This window comes from Pseudochaenichthys georgianus, chromosome 3 (genome assembly GCF_902827115.2).
Source record: "Pseudochaenichthys georgianus chromosome 3, fPseGeo1.2, whole genome shotgun sequence".
Taxonomy (NCBI): domain Eukaryota; kingdom Metazoa; phylum Chordata; class Actinopteri; order Perciformes; family Channichthyidae; genus Pseudochaenichthys; species Pseudochaenichthys georgianus.
This window is the reverse complement of record NC_047505.1, coordinates 15,127,566-15,147,214: the sequence shown is the minus strand read 5'-3', so window position 1 is coordinate 15,147,214 and position 19,649 is coordinate 15,127,566. Positions and strand designations below refer to the sequence as shown.

At 38.9% G+C, this 19,649-nt stretch overlaps 1 protein-coding gene across 2 annotated transcripts in view; it reads right to left on the bottom strand.

Annotated features, from left to right (window-relative positions):
* LOC117439087 (CD82 antigen-like) overlaps positions 1 to 19,649 on the bottom strand; it is a 36,142-nt gene that overhangs the window by 1,377 nt on the left and 15,116 nt on the right. For both annotated transcript variants that reach the window (XM_034074833.2, XM_034074824.2), the window contains exons 2-8: positions 18,057 to 18,129; positions 13,598 to 13,670; positions 7,055 to 7,176; positions 6,447 to 6,521; positions 2,689 to 2,787; positions 509 to 682; positions 316 to 399 (exon numbers count right to left, since the gene is read on the bottom strand). In XM_034074833.2, coding sequence (XP_033930724.1) covers positions 316 to 399; positions 509 to 682; positions 2,689 to 2,787; positions 6,447 to 6,521; positions 7,055 to 7,176; positions 13,598 to 13,670; positions 18,057 to 18,119 — 690 coding nt within the window. In that variant the 5' untranslated portion in view covers positions 18,120 to 18,129. The remainder of the gene's footprint in view (positions 1 to 315; positions 400 to 508; positions 683 to 2,688; positions 2,788 to 6,446; positions 6,522 to 7,054; positions 7,177 to 13,597; positions 13,671 to 18,056; positions 18,130 to 19,649) is intronic.

The window sequence follows — 19,649 nt, the reverse complement described above, 5'->3', positions numbered from 1 at the left end:
TTGTTTGTAATGGCTATTTTTGATTGAAAGTAAGCCGCAGCCTCACAATGAATATGCTGTTTGTACTGTGACATGATGTATCGGGGCTTTTACTATGTGGTCACTATATTAAAGTACTTAATAGACAGCGTTGTTTTTTAATTCATGAAAAAAAAAACATATCTGCAATCACATCACTGTGTGGTTGTTCCGTTTTGTCTTGGTTGATTGTTTTATCCGCCAGTTGTACCGAGAGCTTTCAGATCAGACTAAAGACTTTGCGCCCCCAGTGTAACTTTATAGAAAGACCATGACAATGTATCAATGACAATGTACCTCAATCAGAGCCACTCCAAGGCAGATACCCAGAACGACCCCGAGGTTGGTGAGCAGCCAGCTCTCCACGCTGGCAGCACAACCCTGAAGGTGAGTAATCAGAAGACAGAAGAATGAATACACGAAGAACACAATCATGCAACAGTAAACAGGAAACTAAGGCAACCTTTAGAAATAGAAAAACAGTGTTTACCGTGTCGTATACGGGCCAGTCGGGCGTCTGAGCCTCACAGAAGCTGCTGTCGGAAAAGTTCCCGGTGGAGGCCGAGATGTTCTGGCAGGAGCAGGGAAACAGCAGCTGGGAGCTGTTGGCGATCACCTCGTTCTCGCTCCAGTCCAGACGGCTGCTCCAGCCACAGCACTCCATCTACACACACAGAAATACACTTATAAGGTGTCCTTACTCAACAAACTTGACCTATAGGTCGTCATTGAATGCAGCTCATTACGACCTCTAGTGGCTGAAGTAGTTATGACTGGAGCAAAGGAGGAAGTCATTTGTCGTCGTATAAAGACAGTCAAAGTCCACGAATACGGAAGATGACAAGGTTCAGGGTTTGGTCTGACAAACCCAAGACTTTCATCCAGGAAATGTGTTCCTTTAGAAACTAAAAGTACACACATTAGGTTGTTTTACGTAAGTTACAATGTTAGTTGTACCATGTCACATACGTCACTACGTCACATAGTTATATAGGCAACACACTTTCTTATTTTCAACCCAAACAACAATCTTTTTCTAAAACTAACCAAGCAGTTTTGTTGTTTAAACTTATCAAAGTTGTGTCGTTTTACTATGTCAACTAGAATGCTCATACATGTTGTTTTGATCATACCTTTACTTGGGTCTGTACCTTTAATGCCATTTCTACTCAGCTTTAGTTACTTTATTTAGAAATTAGGTTTTTGCACACCTTCTGTGTCATACAAGACAATTCAGCCAACAAGCCACAAGTCAAGTATTACCGGTATTACAGCCCCTTAATGACTAGAAGGTTTATAGTTTTTTAATTGATCAATTAAATTAAGTGAAGGAAAATATGTTTCAATGATAATATTTAAAAAGAAATGAACTTATCCTTTAAGTGGCCTTATTCAGAGGTCATCTGAATAATGAGAGTTACAGCCCGTCCTCACAGCGGCGTGCGTTGACGCTTGGAGGTGGGCGTATCTGAAGCTTGGGGATTTTTTGCGACCAACAACCAATCACATGAATCTCCCGCCCCCGACATACAAAGCAATAGCAATGTTAAAACGAAGTAAACTGGATATAAAATCCCCAAACCGGCGAAAACCTACCAGTTTCACCCACTGTCTCTGCCACCTCCCTCCATGCCTCGCTCCTCCGGTTTGTATCCCGGTAGATGAACAGAGACTGATCATACAGCACCGGGTGATTCACTATCGCTATAATGAATTTTCCCTCCATTTTTTGGAATATGAGGAAATGACCTGCGTAGTCTCCCAGCATACACGCGGTTTGATTGGCTAGCGCTTGTACTGGCAGATTTGCATAAACGGGATTTCATTGGCTGACGCTTCTGCCGAGGTGCCAAAAGTTGAACATTGCTCAACTTTTGTTTGAAGCGAGCAACGCCAGCAACGCTCAACGTCGCTTCCCAAAATGCAGTTCGGCTAAAAATGACGTCACCCCATTCAAAGTGAATGGGCAGAAGCGTTGGAAGCTTCAACGCACGCCGCTGTGTGGACGGGCCGTTAACGGGTTTTGATGTTCAAATGTGTTTTTTCCCTTTTTTGCTACAGTATGTGTGTGGCAGTTAAAGGTGGGGTAGGTAAGTTTGAGAAACCGGCTCGAGATACACTTTTTGTTATATTCCATGGAATGCTCTTAACATCCCGATAGCAATGAATATCTTAAGTGCTTTGACAAAAAATCCATAATAAAATGTCATCTGTGGAAGCCGTAGTACTGTAAAAAGCACGACCAGTCATTTTAGCCGGCCCGGCTAAAATAACTGGATGGCCTACCTGCCTGTCAGCCTTCCATCTGTGCACAAACTTATCTCGTGCCCTCATTGGTCATGTGGCGTTCGTGTGTGTTGGAGGAGGGGTTGTGTATTTTCAAATTCTAGCGCACTGGAGCTGGTTTCTCAAAAATGACCTACCCCACCTTTAAGGGAACATTTTGATATTCTTTTTTTTTTTATTATTATTATTCATTTTCATCCATGAATCTATTTTAAGTTGAGGCCTGTGTATCCAGATATATCTTTGAATAACAGGAACACTTCTTTCTGTACTTTAGTTTCGATTACTCTGTCATGATATAAAATCCTTTTGACAAAAAGAGATAAGATTATAGGACAAAAGGAGCATCTTGAATCGAAGCCTGGATCCGTTTTTCCAACTCACATTCTTCTGGATGAAATCCCAGGCCTGCTCCGTGGTCGTGTTTTTGCCAGAGTAGTCCTTCAGCACCTGGACCACGACCGTTGACATCTTTTCATTTAACTGAAACAAAACAATTATGTTCATAAAATAAATGTATTTTGATGCAAAGTATAGATTCAGCAATGTGAAGAGGCAAACATCAGCTTGAGCTTGCTTGATCTGAAGCAAAATACTTTGCTTTCTTTAGTTTGCTATTCACCGTTTATAGTTTGTTTCATTATATATTTCCGTCTTTTTTTTTCCCCCTAGTTATTTGGACTGTTCGATAGTGATGCTTGTTTTATGATAGAATAAAATAAAACTATTTATCGTGTAGCTGCAGGTCATGAATGTTCTGAAAAAAGATCTTCAGAAAAAAGTGAAACCTCTGGAGTTCCCTGGTAAGTCCAACGTCACTATAAAATGCATATTATAGCATAAAAGAGGGGTGAAGACTTGCAAAATGTATGATTAGAATATAAATAAATGTTGAGTTAAAGTAAATAAATACATTGTTCCCACTGTAAACATACTGAGAGCAAGACATAAGAGAGATTCAACTCTCATGTCTTTCTGTTAAATATGGAGCTACATCTTGCGGCAAGCTAGTTTACAGTACATAGCCAAACAGTTAACATGGCTGTCTCCAAAGGTAACAAAACCTGCTTTCAAGCACCATTAAATCTCAGAAGCTAACATGTTATAAGATAAGATGGACCTTTATTAATCCCCGTGGGGAAATTCAGTTGTACAAGCAGCAACAGGGTAAGCGTGAAAAACAGGACAACACAGATTCACACAGATTAATCAAATCAGAAATCAAATCAAGAAAAAAATTAAAATAATAATGATAATAATAATAAAAGACTATGAAAAATAAGTGAGTAAAATAACTGTCAGCATATATACATATTTGGTCATCTAAAATATGAAGTACGAAATGAGTTGAAAATGAAAATGGACATCTGTACATATAGTGACATATCTATCTACATATTTGATCTACTACTAATATATTAACATGGGTTGTGGAAACTGTATATTTGTGTCCACTGTCCAGTGATTTTATTTTATTTATATCTTGTTTGTTTAATCTGTGTGTAAAACAACTTATTTGAAAGAGCCAAGCTTTTATATTTACTGTAGAAAACATAAGTGGTATCGATCTCCCACTCAGAGTTAGACATTAAGATATCACTTTCATGTCTTCCTGTTGAATATGAGGCTACATCTTGCAGCTAGCTAGCTTAGCATAACCAGCACTGGCTGTAGCTTCATATTTAACGTATAAACATGAGTGCTATCAACTTTCTTGTCTAATTCTCAAAAATAAAAAAATAATCAATAGTTCTTAGTTACTGTCTTTTAGGTTTAAGTAATTTGAACAAAAACAGCAGCATTACTTAACAAAGTGGGAATTTTCTGGGTGTTTAACAATACTAAAATGGCTTATAGATCAGATTCTTGTTTGACTTGTGTTTCTCAACAATCCGATTTTATTTGCATGTCTTGATTTGTTAACTCAAACATAAGCTTTGAATTCTTGCGGAAAAGATTTTTGACATCCAGATCTGTGAAATCTGAATCTTTAGGATATACAGAAACATTTCAATCAGAAGCCAAATACAGCAGCACCTTTAAATGTATCACATTATCCAAATCGCTGCACACCAGACACAGAAAATCTGAGAGTAATTGTTGATTAAATCTCTAATCCAAGAATGTTGAGACACTCAAGGTCTCCAGTGAATACATGCTGAAAAAGCAGATATACTATTTTTTTTCAAGTGGAGGTTTTGCCTGGGATTCTTTTTGGCATTAAAAGCAAAGTGGCTGAAAAACGCTTCCAACAAACGTTCAGATACAACAAACAGAGATCTGCCTGCCCTCCCAAGAACCAAATTCCTCCTTTTTGTAGCATTTGTATTGGATTCAGATGATTTATGCCTCGGGAAATTTGTATCAGCAAGCTTCTGAGATTTTCTTGCAGCTTTCGAATCATAAATGTGCACATCATTATTTTAGGTTTCCATATGTGTGGGCGAGAAACTATAAAGACCCTGCCCAGCTGGCGTAAGTCGAACAGTTTGAATCATATTCGCAAAAAAACGTTCATAGAGCCTTCTCAATCACAATACGCACCAGGCACAGTTGGGAGTAAAAAAACAACAACTACGAGAATGAATGAAGACTTAAATTAAAATGTACACAGCACAGCTGCCACATGATGAGGATATTCGTCACCGGAAGAGCTTAAAATGAAGATTTGTATTTGATGTGAAGTTACAAAAACATTATTTTACATTTTAAGCACTTGTTAAAGCTATTAGATAGATCTGAGTTTCACGATTGTAATTACAACCTGGATGTTGACATAAACGGTACTTATGAGTTGAAACTGATAATTATGGTAATTTTTATGATATGAGCCCAGCATAAAGTCTTGTCTCAGGGAAACAGATGTTTTGCGTTAGAGTTCATTACTGTCCATTTAAACATCTAAGTCTGAAGTAGTGAGCAGAGAAAAAGTGTGCACAAAATCCTCTTGCTATTACAGTGCTGCTCTATACAATGAATGTAGTAAACTATTTACAAAGGACCACAGGTTAAACATTATTTCATGGCCCAGGCCCACCGTGTCAGTTAGACTCGAACACGAACAGATTATCTCTGTCAGTCATATTTACATCTCGTTCTTGAGTGTTGATTTAGCTACAAGTTTATCTGGGTAAGTTTCTGCCTAAGAGGGAAGAGTTGACTAAATAGTCACACACGTCATCTAATGGTTATGAGAGAAGATGAAGGCCATCAGAAATACTCCTCACCCTACCACATTGGAAGGTAAAGCAGGGCTGAAATGCATTACTCTGCTTCTACATGCATTGGTTATAAAGCATTTGTTAACTTTTTAGTGTTTGTTTTTTAACTTTTTCTCATGTATTCTTGTTTTTGAAGCTGTTGTTTCAGTGCCTTCACAAACCTGACTGATTAGTTGGATTATGTTTCTGCAAAGATATATCATATTCAAGACCCTTAAAATGTATTCTGATAAGATGTTTACAGACAAATGAAAGTCATCCATGATAAATCATGAGTTCTCTTTTCATGAAGATATCTTTATTCTAAAACTGCCCTGGTTATTGTTGATAAAAGGTCAAGTGCAGTACGTCCCAAACTGAAGCCAACAGAACTCTTTAAGAGGCAGATAAATGTTGTTTGGCCTGGAAAAATAATCTCTGCAGATAAACATGTTATGAACTGTTTCTTCTTTGGACATCATCCAACTGGGTCAAATGTGATCGAGAACTCATCCACAAACATATAAAAGGTTTTACTTAGAAATGATTATCGTATTAAGTTACAAAAGCAAAAATAATGAGGCCACCACACGTAAAACGCATTTAAATTCAAAAGTTACATTAATCCCTTTTCTGCTCATCTGTACAATTTCTCAGATTAAAACACCAGAGGGCGACGTAACACAAAGGCATCAGTTTCAATTCAAGTTGTCTGGTGTCCCATGACCACATGTCACTCTCAGTTACAGCTGAATATTTGTGGGAGGCGTAGAATACATTTCTAATCACATCATGTGTTGTTTTTAAGTGACACGCATAGTTCTGCTTGTTATGACACATCGTGACACATAATAAGAAGATGAAGGTGTCAAAAAAAAAAATGTCATCACTGCACCACTCAATGAAATCTAGGACAGAGGAAGAGGAAGTGACATCACTCACCGTCTCCTTCTGGAAGTAGATGAGGGCGCCGGCTGCTACCTGAGCGATGACGATCAGCAGGAGGCAGGTGAAGTACTGCGGAGAGACAGCACATGGTAAACTCATGTGAAACATCTGAGTGGTAAAACATGTTGGCGCAGCAGGAGCCCCGTAAAACCTTTAAAAAAAAAAGAGATCTTACTGGCAACAAACCAACTATAAATGTACCAACTTGAAAGTGGTGTGTGTGTGCATGCATATTGAAGCCTGGCAACTCATACATTTTGTAATAGTTGTATTCTTTGCTGTATACATGGTAAAGAGTTATGTACTCTATGAGCCTCCCGTTAGGATTAAGATATTTGTTCAGGCTTTTATTTGGAATAAAAACTAATCTTGAGCTTCCCGTTAGGATTAAGATTCTTTCTGGGGCTTTTATTTTGAAAGCCCGCTGGAATACTTGAAAACTCATGAAGTTAGGCAGAGAGCTGTTTTTGGTCCTTTAGGAGAAGTTAGTCCAACTACTTGCACAATAAATCTTCCACTAGCACATCGCCTGTCTTACTCATCATCATGTTTAAATTATCAGAGTGTACATACATTCAGACATGTGTAGAAGTGTCACTCACCAGGCCGAGCAGACAGCGGATCTCGTAAATGGCCCCCAGGCAGCCGAGGAAGCCCATGAGCATGGAGAAGGCCCCAACGCCAATCAGGATGTAGCAGGCCGCCTTCACAGATGTGGAGTTACCTGTGTGGACAGAAGGTATATGTTATTGTTTGGGAACTGAAGGGTCGCCGGTTCAAGCCCCAATTGGATCAAGTACAGAGTTATTTTGGTAGGTGGAGAGGTGCCGGTTCACCTCCTGGTACCAGGTACCGAACTATTGAGCGACCCGTGGCTCTGTTTGTTCATGTGTACCTGTGTATATGTCAGGCCTATTTGTAACCTGATGTAAAACAAATGAGTAAAAAACTGAAATTAGAAGAAGAAGCAGAGTAGATTACTGCAACTGTAAGATGTTTCTCGACCAATAGGACTTTAACAATTTACTTTTTTCAGTAGTTTCTGATACAACGACTATTAAATCAAGAAATCAATTGCCAGAATCTCATCAATGAACAGTAACAGTGAGTTGTAGCCCTAATACTGACAAGAGGAAAACTCTCAGTTGAGTGTGGACAAAAAGGAGTGTTTTCTGAAGAGTGTGCACTTCAGCATTGGCAAACAAAGGCATCCGTGTGCCCGTCTACACAACAGTCCCAAATAGAGGATCCAGAAGTGGGAATCATCTCGTTCATGTCATCGAGTTTGAGTCCAGACGTCTGCCAAGAGCTCAGTTCAGAACTAAAAACAGACTCCATGTCAACAACCTGGGACAAATTACATGCAACTTCAAAATGGGGATTGGCAAGCACCGTGATTATACAAAGTATGGCAAAAAGTGCTTTAAATATATAGTTTGACAGCAAAATACTTATGAGGTTTGAATTAACGTCATCTCATTTGACGGTCTTTAAAATGAATTTTTCAATTATATAGAAGTCTACAACACAATCAGAAACATTGACTAGATGTGACATCAACCCAATAGAGTGGTGCAGTGACGAGTCCTAAGACCCGGAAGTGAGTTCGTATTTCATCACTACGGATTCCCTCGTCTCAGAGCCAATGGGATTTCTCCATAGGATTTTGGAAAATAGCTGGAAATAAGGTCTGTGGTTGACACACATTTAAGAGACGGATCACGTTTTGTTTTACGACATTAAATCCATCAGCAGTGACCCCTGGTGATTTTTGAAGAGTTTACGTGTCTGAAAAACGATGGTTGTTAACGAGTGGCTGAATAGGACTACAGAAGTTGTCGAGGACGTTGGACGTCATTACACCGAACACGTAAACACTCCCGCTAAGTTAGTTTGCCCTGTTCTGCTTGAAAGCAAGTCCCTGCCTCCTGCAAACTGTTCAAACAAAAGCTTCAACTTGTACAATTTTAAATCTGTATTTTTGAATATGGATCTTAAGTTGGCGTGACGTTGAAGCAGCGACCCTGCTGTCGGCTGTAGTTTGTTTATAGCATAACTTTAGCATTTTGCTTCTGGCGACTAGATTTATAATTCTAAAACTATAAAAGTAGGGTAGACATGTGGATATTATCTGGCTGAACAAAACGTGCATTGATCAAACAGGTTTGTTTTCCACAGACCTTATTTCGAGCTATTTTTCAAAATCCTACGGAGAAATCCCATTGCTTTTTTGTGGAGGGAACCCGAGCGCAGCTTATTGCCGGGTAAATACGTCATCCCCGCACCACTCTATTAGCTATAAAACAAGATCAGCGGCTGTGTCATGTTTGACAACATGATTTCGACCCAATACACAAGTCTCTGAAATCTACAAACTTGCAGAAATGAACCAGACGAGCACTTCCATACAGCAACATGTGTGATGATGAAAAACAAAGGAAATTAGAAACAATTGTTCGTCTGCAGCGCTCCATTTATAGCAAGTTACCAGGGACCAAAGAAACACAGGGAGCTCAAATAAGAATTCAGCTACAATCCAAACCCTGGGTCGCAATTTGATGAAGCATGACTCATCAAAAACAGAGCTAGTTTCAAATGATTCATGACAGAAATACAGAATCTGCTACTGCAGTGGAGAACGTATTGTCACTCAAAAAGGTTGTGAACAAGAAGCGTGTAGAAGTCTGCCAATGAGCCGTTTTAAAGACAAGCGCCCCCTCCTCCTTACTGGGCCCTTGTGGCCTCAAGCCATCATGAGATACCCCCGGGGGATCAGTGAACCAGGGCATGCTGCTCCAACGCAAGCTAACGAGAAAAGAGGGAAGTTTATGATGGAAAATTAGGCTACAGGGACAGTCAATTAAATGTGTGTGTTATATGCTCTTACAGACAGGTTCATGTGTTTAGGGTCCCTGTGAATAGACTACCTGTGCAGTTCTATAGCCTACAAAATGCTGAGTCAACATTTACAAATGCTCATGTTGATGCCGTTCAGTGAATTCTTACCAAACTGAAGCAGTCCCTTTTAAGATTTCCTGCCTAAAATGACGCTTAATTAAGAAGCCTATTCTTTCTGAAAGACTGTTTAAACAATTCAATATAAAATAAATATTTTATATTTGTCACAGTATATCAAACGAAATTGCCTGGAGTACTGTACTTAAATATTATATTTTACTTGATTATTTCCATTTTCTGCTACTTTATACTTCGAATCTACTATATTTTAAATAAAAAATCTACTATGGTTTTTGGAGTTTTCCCTTTCCTCTAGTGTGTTATATAGGTTTTTGTGCATGTAATGCAGTTGACCAATCAGAGCAGACTGAGCTCTGGTTTCAGACAGAGGGTGAAAAGAGGTGTTGCAACACAGGCAGTATGAGAAAAATAAAGAACTTTTTGAACATTGATGTAAACATGTCACAGTCGAGGCACAACATACAAATATGAACCTGAAAATGAGCATAAAACTTCCTCTTACTTAATGTTTTTAATGAAAAGTAAAAAGTATAATAATATATAATATTGATTCCCTCTGAAATGTAGTGGATTAGAAGTACAAAGAGATACAAAATCGAAACACTCTTAAGTTACTACTTAACTTAATACTTGATTACATTTCAACCAATAATGGAATGGCTTCAGTCACAAGTGTTCCTCGAGGTCTCCCTGCTCCACGTGAAGTAATGTTTGCAACCTGGATGATTTAAAACGTGTCGAGGCAGGAATAATGTGTGGTTGTGACTCAGCGCTGTCTTTGTACGATCAGCTGGTCCCAGCAGCACCAGGCTGAGCATTGATTCACTTGTGATGAGCAGTGACGCCGCTCTCAGAAAATGTTTCATTGAGCATCAATACTCCTCGTTTATGTGTGAACACAAAGCTAAACTGTGCACTGTACTTTAACCATGTGCTCTGATGGTTAGTGTCGTATGACCACAACCCCGGCCCCGAGAAAATGCCTGGACTATCTGACTGACCGTGATGTGATGGTGTGCGTGTGTGTGTGTGTGTGTGTGTGTGTGTGTGTGTGTGTGTGTGTGTGTGTGTGTGTGTGTGTGTGTGTGTGTGTGTGTGTGTGTGTGTGTGTGTGTGTGTGTGTGTGAGAGATGAGTAAGGCGGTGAGCGCACTGGGCTGATGTGATGCATGCTGATGCTGGACGGAGCAGAAAGAGCCCAGTGTCTGAGGGGACGACACCTGCAGAGAGCCCACGAGGACGGGAGACAAATGTCCTCAGTGGGCTGGCTTGTTCTGAAAGCGCACACACACACACACACTACACACACAGTCCTCTCTGACAATTGCTCAATGTCTGTCTCTATATTTCTGCATCGACACTTCTTCAGTGGTGTCTGAGACTTTGTCTCGCTCACACTAGTCGTTTCTTTCTCACTGTTACTGTTTGCAGAGTTTAGAATTAACGGAATAGTTAAAAACAAATTGGAGTTAAGGACACAGAGTCAGTGTACAATGGTTTTAGTTTGTTAAATGTAACCATATACATTTACTCAAGTACTGTACTAAAGTATAATTTTGACATTTGTACTTCCATTCTATGCAAGTTGATGGGGAGAGAATATTTTTCCTCTTGATTCACTAGCAGGGGTGGGGAACCTCCGGCCCCGGCCCGCGAGACCATTTGATACGGCCCTCGAGGTAATTTATAAACACACGCAAAAAAGAAAAAAATGTAAGAAATCTAGACCGCAAAATAATTAAACAAGCGAGTGCCTGTTTTTCCTGGCCACGGTAAGGGTCCTTGAACACAACACGAGCCTAACGTGTCGTGTCATCTCGTCTGACAGGGGTGCAGTTCTGACGGAGAGCACCAGAACGCGGTTCTGGCACTTCAAAAATTGCAGAACCCATAAGGAGCCGTACACATGCCACAGTTTTTGCGTGGCTGTGTCTTTAGTTGAAAGCCCAGTGGTGATCTGTTCATCTGTCATACTGATCATACAGTCAATAACTTTGTTGTTATTAGCATCTGGTTAGCTAGCTATGCTAACGAATATAAGAAGCTTTTTCTACAACCAGTGAGGTAAAGGCACATCTTTATATGATCATTATAGTTATAAAAAAATAAGAGAATAAAGTAAACCACTATATAAAATACTATATGACAGTAAAAAAAAGTTGTTATTAATAAAAAAGAATACAGTTTGAAAGGAGTGATTTGTAAAATATCCATAAAGAAAAAGAAATCTGTTTACAGTTCTGTTTCATATGGGTGTTGAGAGGTGTATCCATAGATCTCTTAATGTTGCTCTCAAAGTGCACCAGATTGATGCTTTTAACTTTAACATTTTAAAAAAAACCTTCCCGGGGAGCATTGCCCCCCCTGGACCCCCCTAGAGGAGGTTAGGTCCCCCCCCACTTAAATCATGTTCACATGGATAGGAAACTAAATACATTTGCACATATCTTGTGTCCATATCTTTCTGTTTTGGTGGTCATGCCACAACCGTGCACATACATGCATACGCGAGTCATGGTAAGATATCTGGATTGAGAGGTTGCTTTTTCTTTGCACAGCATGAAAGAAAGGCCAAATTAATGGGCTGTGATTTTAGTTTTTTTAAGCAGAGGTCAATAATTTGTACGGCCCTCGGAGGATGTTGAAAAAATTGAAATGGCCCTTGAGAGGAAAAAGATTCCCCACCCCTGCACTAGAGTTTTAGTTACTTAAAAAAAGTTAGATTTTTTACACAAAAAAATAAATAAAACAGTACAAAGTGTTATTTGATAATGGTTTAGTAATTTTTCCAACAGAAAACACTGTATTGATAAAGCTTCTCAAATTTGCTGATTTTCTTAATAGTCAAAACCGTTGTAGTGCATTAGTATTAATGTTGGGTAATTCCTGTGGCTTTTTTAGAAAATAAAAAAATCAATCAGAAAACTAATCCATATTGAAAAAAAGTCTCTTCTTAATGAACTACAACAGTTCAATCCTTTCATATGAATCAATGAGTAATAATAATCCTAGTACATAATAAAAATGATACTTGCTATATACATTTTCAAGTTATACTAAATTGCTCCTGAATTCAGGTAACCCCTTTTTATCACTTATCTCAGAAAACATGACTTCCTATGTAATTGTATATGTACTTAAATATTTTCAAAAACAAACAATCTAGTGATTAATGGAGAAATATTCATTAATTAATAGTAAAAGGGAGGAACGCTGGGATTTAAGCCTTTGCAGACCATTTACATTCACAAAAACCTAGATAACACAACACAGGAAAGTGAAAACCCGAAAAACATAATAGGCACCCTTTAAGTACTTTAAATTAAGTAAATAATCTAAATACACAAACCCACCTAAAGCTCACTATATTATTTTTATAAAGCAAATGAATAAGTGTGTTCCCTAAATGTCAAATGAGCTCTTTATGTCAGATGTCTTTGAACACTCGGTAACAGGAGAGTAATTGAAGCCACGAGGAGAGGATACGGAGGAGGACCAAGACAGAGGGAAAGATTTGTGGCTTGAAGGAATTTCTTTTTTTAACACAGTCCAGAGAAGCAGACAGACAAACGTGGAGGAAATCTGCTGGACACTTGTTTTTAACTCAGCAGCCTCAACACACAGCGACCCCAACTTTATAGGGACACCTAAACATGTTGGCCTCTTTGGAGACCAAGTCAGAAGGGATAACTGCATAGGCTGGACACATTAACACTGACAGTGGAAGAGGAGTTGTTTTAGTTAGCCTCCAACAGATGGATGTTGTCTGTGTGTAAAGTTATTCGGTCTAAAAGCGACACAAACGTAAAGGTTTGTCTAGACGTCATAGTTCAACAGTTCACACTAATAACAGGTGAAGTTTTCAACAACTCCCGCCTGTTTCCCTTCCGTCTCACAATTATAGGGCCTGATTTGCCCTTTTAAGAGAGTGACAGTGAAAGGGGTAGATAGAGGGGAAGACACGTGTAAAAGTCACCGCTGGTTGGATTAAAACCTGCTATTGCCTCAGCTGATACTGAGCAGCCAGCTCTAACCGCTGAGACATAATTTATCCTATGCCAACTCCCAACAACAGACAAAAAACTTGAACAAACGTGCAAATAAAAAGTCACGTCACACGAAGTAAACGTGGTAGATCATCATCAGGAGAATGAAGGAGGAACTCACTCAGGACGACGATGAAGCTCTGATTGTCCAGCAGGAGCCACAGCCCGAAGCCCATGATGACGACCCCACACAGCTGGAGAACAAAAACACACACACACACACACACACACACACACACACACACACAGGTCAGCCATAAACAATGCTTCAGACATGCTGCAAACGAGCACATTTCAACAGTAACAGATGAAGTGCAATTCACAGTTTTTTATACTGGTGAGCTACATTTGTTCTGGTGGATCAGAGTTTCTTCATTCAGGTTTTTGCAGGAATGCTGAACCATGATCACTGTATTCGTCACCTTCAAATGTTTTTCTCTTCATCTAACTGTGGCTACCTTGCTGCCAAACTAAAAGTTGATCTTCTGACCAAATAACACCAAATAAGTCAAAACCTTTTGGTGTAGATCTGTTTTTATTGAATAATATAAAAAAGGGACATTAATCAACATTAACCATTACATGGTTCAAAATAAAAGCCTCCTGTTGCTTTGTCTTTCAGAGGCTTTTAAGAGATTAACATTTTAAAAAGTACCAAGGGACAAGAAAAAACTAAGTTTACTCTGAATGGCAAAGTCAAACATATGGTACTTGCATATGATTTTAAAGGGGCTCCATTATGCTAATGTTCAGGACAGGTTCCCATTTGTATTTAGTGCCTCTACCGTACATGCTTTAAATGTTCAAAAAGCTCTTTATTTCTCTCATACTGCAGCACCTATTTTCACCCTCCGTCTGAAACCAGAGCCCAGCTCTGTTGTGATTGGTCAACCGCTTAGAGAGGTGACTGCCCCTTGGCCTTTCACCTAGAATATGTTGGCATGCTATTCAAGATCGAGGTCCTTTAGGTGCTTGCATTTTCTTTTATACAGTTAAGAAAAAAAGACCACTAAAAAATATGCAATATATCCATTTGCTGAATTAAAACGAAGAACATATTGAGATAATGACGTCAGTATTAACTACAGCCATGTTCTGTACCTTCATGTGGTGTACTGGCAGGACATACTGAAAGTGAGTTTAAATATACATTATTGGGGGAAACCAAACAGTAATGTAACTTAATGACATCACGTTTCTCTAAGCAGGAACTGAATGTACTTTGCAGGAAAGCACGGCGGAGGGTAATGCTCTCAATACGGAGAAATACAAAAACAGTGTTTATCTGTTGCTAAGAACCTCTAAACCGTAGATCGTAAGATTTCATTTCCACAGAAGGAGAGGAAACAAGAAAGTGAGTATTACCGTGGTTACTGCGGACACTGCAATTATTACTCAGAGTCAGAGAAAGAGTGGCTGACGTCTTTTCAAGCTGTTCAAAAACTCTTGTTGAGAACTGTAGCAAGCAACATGACTACATAATATACTTTTATACAATTTTTCCCAATAGTCCATTTGTATGTTTTCAGTCAGCTGCTCTGTCCTGCTCTTTAAACGCCAGTATTTTCATCAAATTCTACCCCAGATTGTGTTAGAGAGGACACTCTAACAAACTAATAATTTTCAGGTTCATATTTCTATCGTGTGCCTCTACTGTGGACATGTTTACAGGCTTACATTTTTCAAAGTGCTTTATTTTCCTCATGAAAAAGAAACCAGAGCCCAGATTGCTCCGATTGGTTAGCTGGCCGGCTCTGTTGTGATTTGTCAACTGCTTAGAGACGTCCGGCCCCTTAGCCAATCACGTACAATGTGTTGGAGCGCTAGCCAATAGAAGCACGAATGATACCTAGGGCTTTTCTCATATCACTAATGACAATTGTTATCCTCTTCTCTGTGAACGTTTTTTTGGCTGTTCTTTTGCCATTTTGAGATTTAAATTTCTAGCGGAAAGCTAAACCGGGAAGTGTTTTAGCACACGACGTGATGCATCTGAATGAGTCACGTCGTTAGAAATTGACACCAGCCAATGGTTTCAATAATTCACATTAATATAACGTTAAATTGATAATGTACTCACTAAACTTACGATTCATTTCACTTTTTTTCTTCCAAAAGTTAATTATCCAAAGCCTCTAGCATATGGGCTCAGAACAGTCTCATAATACACACATGCACACAGAAGGATTCACACTTGTGTTTCATGATCCGCAAAAGGATTCACACTTGTGTTTTTCAATGCACACACAAATGTATTCCGTTTCATATACATGTAAATCCAAATACAGAAAAAAGTTTTCCATATGTATTTTTGATCCTCACATTTGTTTTCCATTTAAAACCTCTGCACCTGCAAACACAAACCGCTTTCTGTGCACGGATCGCTGTGCATTCGTGTGTGGGTTTTTTGAGACTCCCCTGAAGCTCACCCGATTTGTACTTGTAATTTTTTCTATCTATAGCCAATCAGATGTCTCCTTCATTCTAAGCCAATCACATGAGCGCGCCCCCATGAGGGTATGATTTATTGCGTTCATGACACTTCATATACGCATTTTGCGCAGTCCGGTCAGCTCGCTAAACAGAGGGCGGAGCTTCAGGTGATCATGCAGAGCTGCGTGTCGCCGTCAGACTCAGCAGCTGATCTGATCTCTCTCGCGTCCGGTTACACTTCACTCGCGTTGATGTCCATATCGATCAGATCCAGCTCTCCTGATCGGCCTTTATAGAGAGAACCGATTAAACTATTAAGAGTGAATATCGGCCGATAATGACCGGCGGGGCTCCCCCCGTTGACAGTTCACTGTCTAGCACTGGCTTCGTAGCACTGATCGATTAGGCTAAGCTAACCTGTAGCTGCTCCCTCCACACTCGCAACAACTTCATACAGACATAAATAAAGCAGCTGTATTCGCCACACAGGAAACACACATTTAAAACGGTTTTGCCTGCCGTTTTTGTGTACACAAGCATTCATCAATGGTTCGGAAAGTGGCGCTGTACCTTAATAATATAAAAGATTGTATTTGCGTGCATTTCCTGTTCGGAAAGTGGCGCTGTACTGAGAGTGGAGGGTGTCCTCAGATTAGCGCCTGCAGGCAGGCTCCATGGACCTGTCAGCTCCGGACTGCGCAAAATGCGTATATGAAGCGCTACGTCATGAACGCAAGAAATCTACCCTTGTGGGGGCGCCCTCATGTGATTGGCTTAGAATTGAGGAGACATCTGATTGGCTATAGATAGAAAAATTTACAAGTACGAATCGGCTGACCGTCAGGGGAGTCTCAAAAAAGGTTTTAAATGGAAAACAAATATGTGAGGATCAAAAATACATATGTAAAACTTTTTTCTGTATTTTGATTTTATTTACATGTATATGAAACGGAACACATTAGTGTGTGCATTGAAAAACACGTGTGGATCCAGAAATACAAGTGTGAATCCTTCTGTGTGCATGTGTGTATTATGAGACTGTTCTGAGCCCATACTGTACACCCCTCTCTATTTACATGTAATGGTTTGGTCCTGCCTCCAAACGCTGTGCGGCACTGCTCTTTCTAGCAGCAGAGAGTGAGAGCATGTGAGCAGGGATGCTAGTACTTACTAGGGATGGGAATTTGAAAGCAAATGTATATTCGAATATTCGACCCTCAAAAAAACGGTTAACCGATTAACCGAAAAGTATATATCCTATAAAAAAAAAAAGTGGATTTTTTTTTTTTTTTACAAACGAAAATAAATAAATAAAAAAATTTAAATAAATAAATACGTGTTCAAATAAGTATAGAAACCAAGTCGAATTTGTAAAAATGTATTGAACTGGTGATCACAGTTTGAACAGTTAACAGCTATTGGCCTACAGCTTTAATGCTTAAAACATAACTATAACCGGACGCGAGAGAGAGAGATCAGCACCTGCAGCTCTGCCCGCTGTGAGGGACCGGTGAGCAGAGCAAAACACACCTTTAGACCTAACACATTTAGCTATGGCACTGTCGTATACATTGAATTATTCCATTTGATATAATGTAATCAACTTAGGCATCCCTCCCAAAATAAAAATAAATAAATAAAAGAATTATGATGCTTTTTATCTTTGCTTTTAAATGAGTGTTTCTAGATATCATTTTATAATATGTTTCTTAATGTCTTTCATTTAAGTAAAGCACTTTGAATTGGCTTGTGTTGAAAGGTGCTATATGCCCTGCCCCTGATTACATTGTGCAAACAGCGGTCGCGGTACTATATGTTACGTTAGAATGCTAACTTTTGGTGAATTTAGGAGAAATCTACAGACGCAAATAGACAAACTATAGCAAAAATAAACATCTAAATGTGTATTTTGTACGTTTTCCTTCCAAAAGCCTGAAAGAAAACATGTTCTCAAAATTGACCAGTGCATGAAAAACTATGTTTTTGCCTGCCGTGTCTCGCCTTAATAGCCAGAAGATAACCTTGATGGTGTTAATGTTTAACAAATATTAAACAAAAAAACATTTAGATTTTTTTAGTGAATCACATGTTTACCAGCATTTCTTATTTAATGGCACATTACTATAATTTATGAGTAATATACTCACAAAAAATATGAGGTTGAAGAGGAACAGGAAGTACTTGGTCACTGTCAGGCAGCCTTTCCCCATGATGCTGTATCTGGAAACATAAGAAAGTCATAATATTTGTTATACATACCGATAGAATGTTTAAACTCACAGGTCTGTCAGACAGCGTTTTTTCAGTTTCTCAATATCATTTGATTGCGAATTGAGATTGCAAACATCGTTAATTTTCTCAAGCAATTATTTGTTAATTAACTACCCAATTAATTAAAACTTGGAGATAATTTCTTTTTTCATTTCTCAGAGGACCAAGGCTGGATTCTCTCTGCCTTCTTACATTCACTTCTCATCACAACAGAAGAGTTGTTGGTGTTCAAATGTAGAATTTGGATTTAAAGACCTATAAATAAATAAATAAATGACACACATACAAATTATATAGACAATAATACAAAAAGAAACAACAAAGAAAAAATATAGGGAATCCCTTTCCCATGCCACCCTATCATGCCATTTCACAGAAAATCCTACCTGATGTTTGTTAGCAATCGTCGGAGTTCATCAGATTATTTATATTATATATATTATAGCATAACAATTTATCCAAATCAAATACATTCATAAATTTTTTTTTAAATGAATTGAAATTTGCTCCTAATAATCTTACATTTACATGAATGATATTACCAGATCAGCAGCTCTTTTAATAGCCTCTAATGTTTTCCCCTTAGCCTTATTAGCAGAAGCGATTGACAGCTCTGATATTAGTAGGTCATGGAATGATGATATCCATTGCTTAACCCGTCAAACCCCAAGCCTGTTTTTCAGGTCTCAGGCTCGAAAATGACATTCCCAGAACAAACTATATCTTCACTTCTAAAAAGGTAAATTAATAATCTTTTTTCTCAAAGTAATGATAAACCTGTGAGTTGGATGTAGAAAAGTCATAATCAATATAGATGTTTTTATTTTAAAGTAAATTCAGATTGAACATAGTAAAAAAATGTAAATTATAGTTTCCGTAAAAAAGGTATTACTTATAGTGAAAACCACCCTTGAATGATGGGATAGTAGACAAAAAGCTTTAGGAATCCAAACTATAACATAATAAGTACCCTGTATCAAAATTAATGCATAACAAGTTAAATCTGACCTTATTAGAGGTTTATAAAAAAAAAAACACTTCTGGGGTCATTTGAGTGTATTTACCATACCTCTGGAACCCATTGGTCGATTTTGGTAATTGACACCTCTTTTGAACCGTTCGAGCCAATCCAACTACACGTTACCAATAGGCACTTTCACACCGGAGTACTTTTTCCAAGAACTAGTCCCTAGTTTGCGCAAACCTTTTCACCCCCAGATAGTCCCTGCTAGAGGTGGTACTTTCCAGGGAAGGAAATGGTTCGTGGGTGTGTCGGCCACACTAACAATTTCTGATTGGCTGGGCGAATTGCAAACCATGCCCTGTAAAACTCCGAAAGGTTTTATGAAGCCACCATTTTATTTGCTCGCATTAGCATTAGCCCAGCGCACCAACGGAGAGAGACTAACTTATGGCAACACAAAAGAAAACATGGGAGCGGTGGAGTGAGGAGGTGTCGGCGCTTCTGG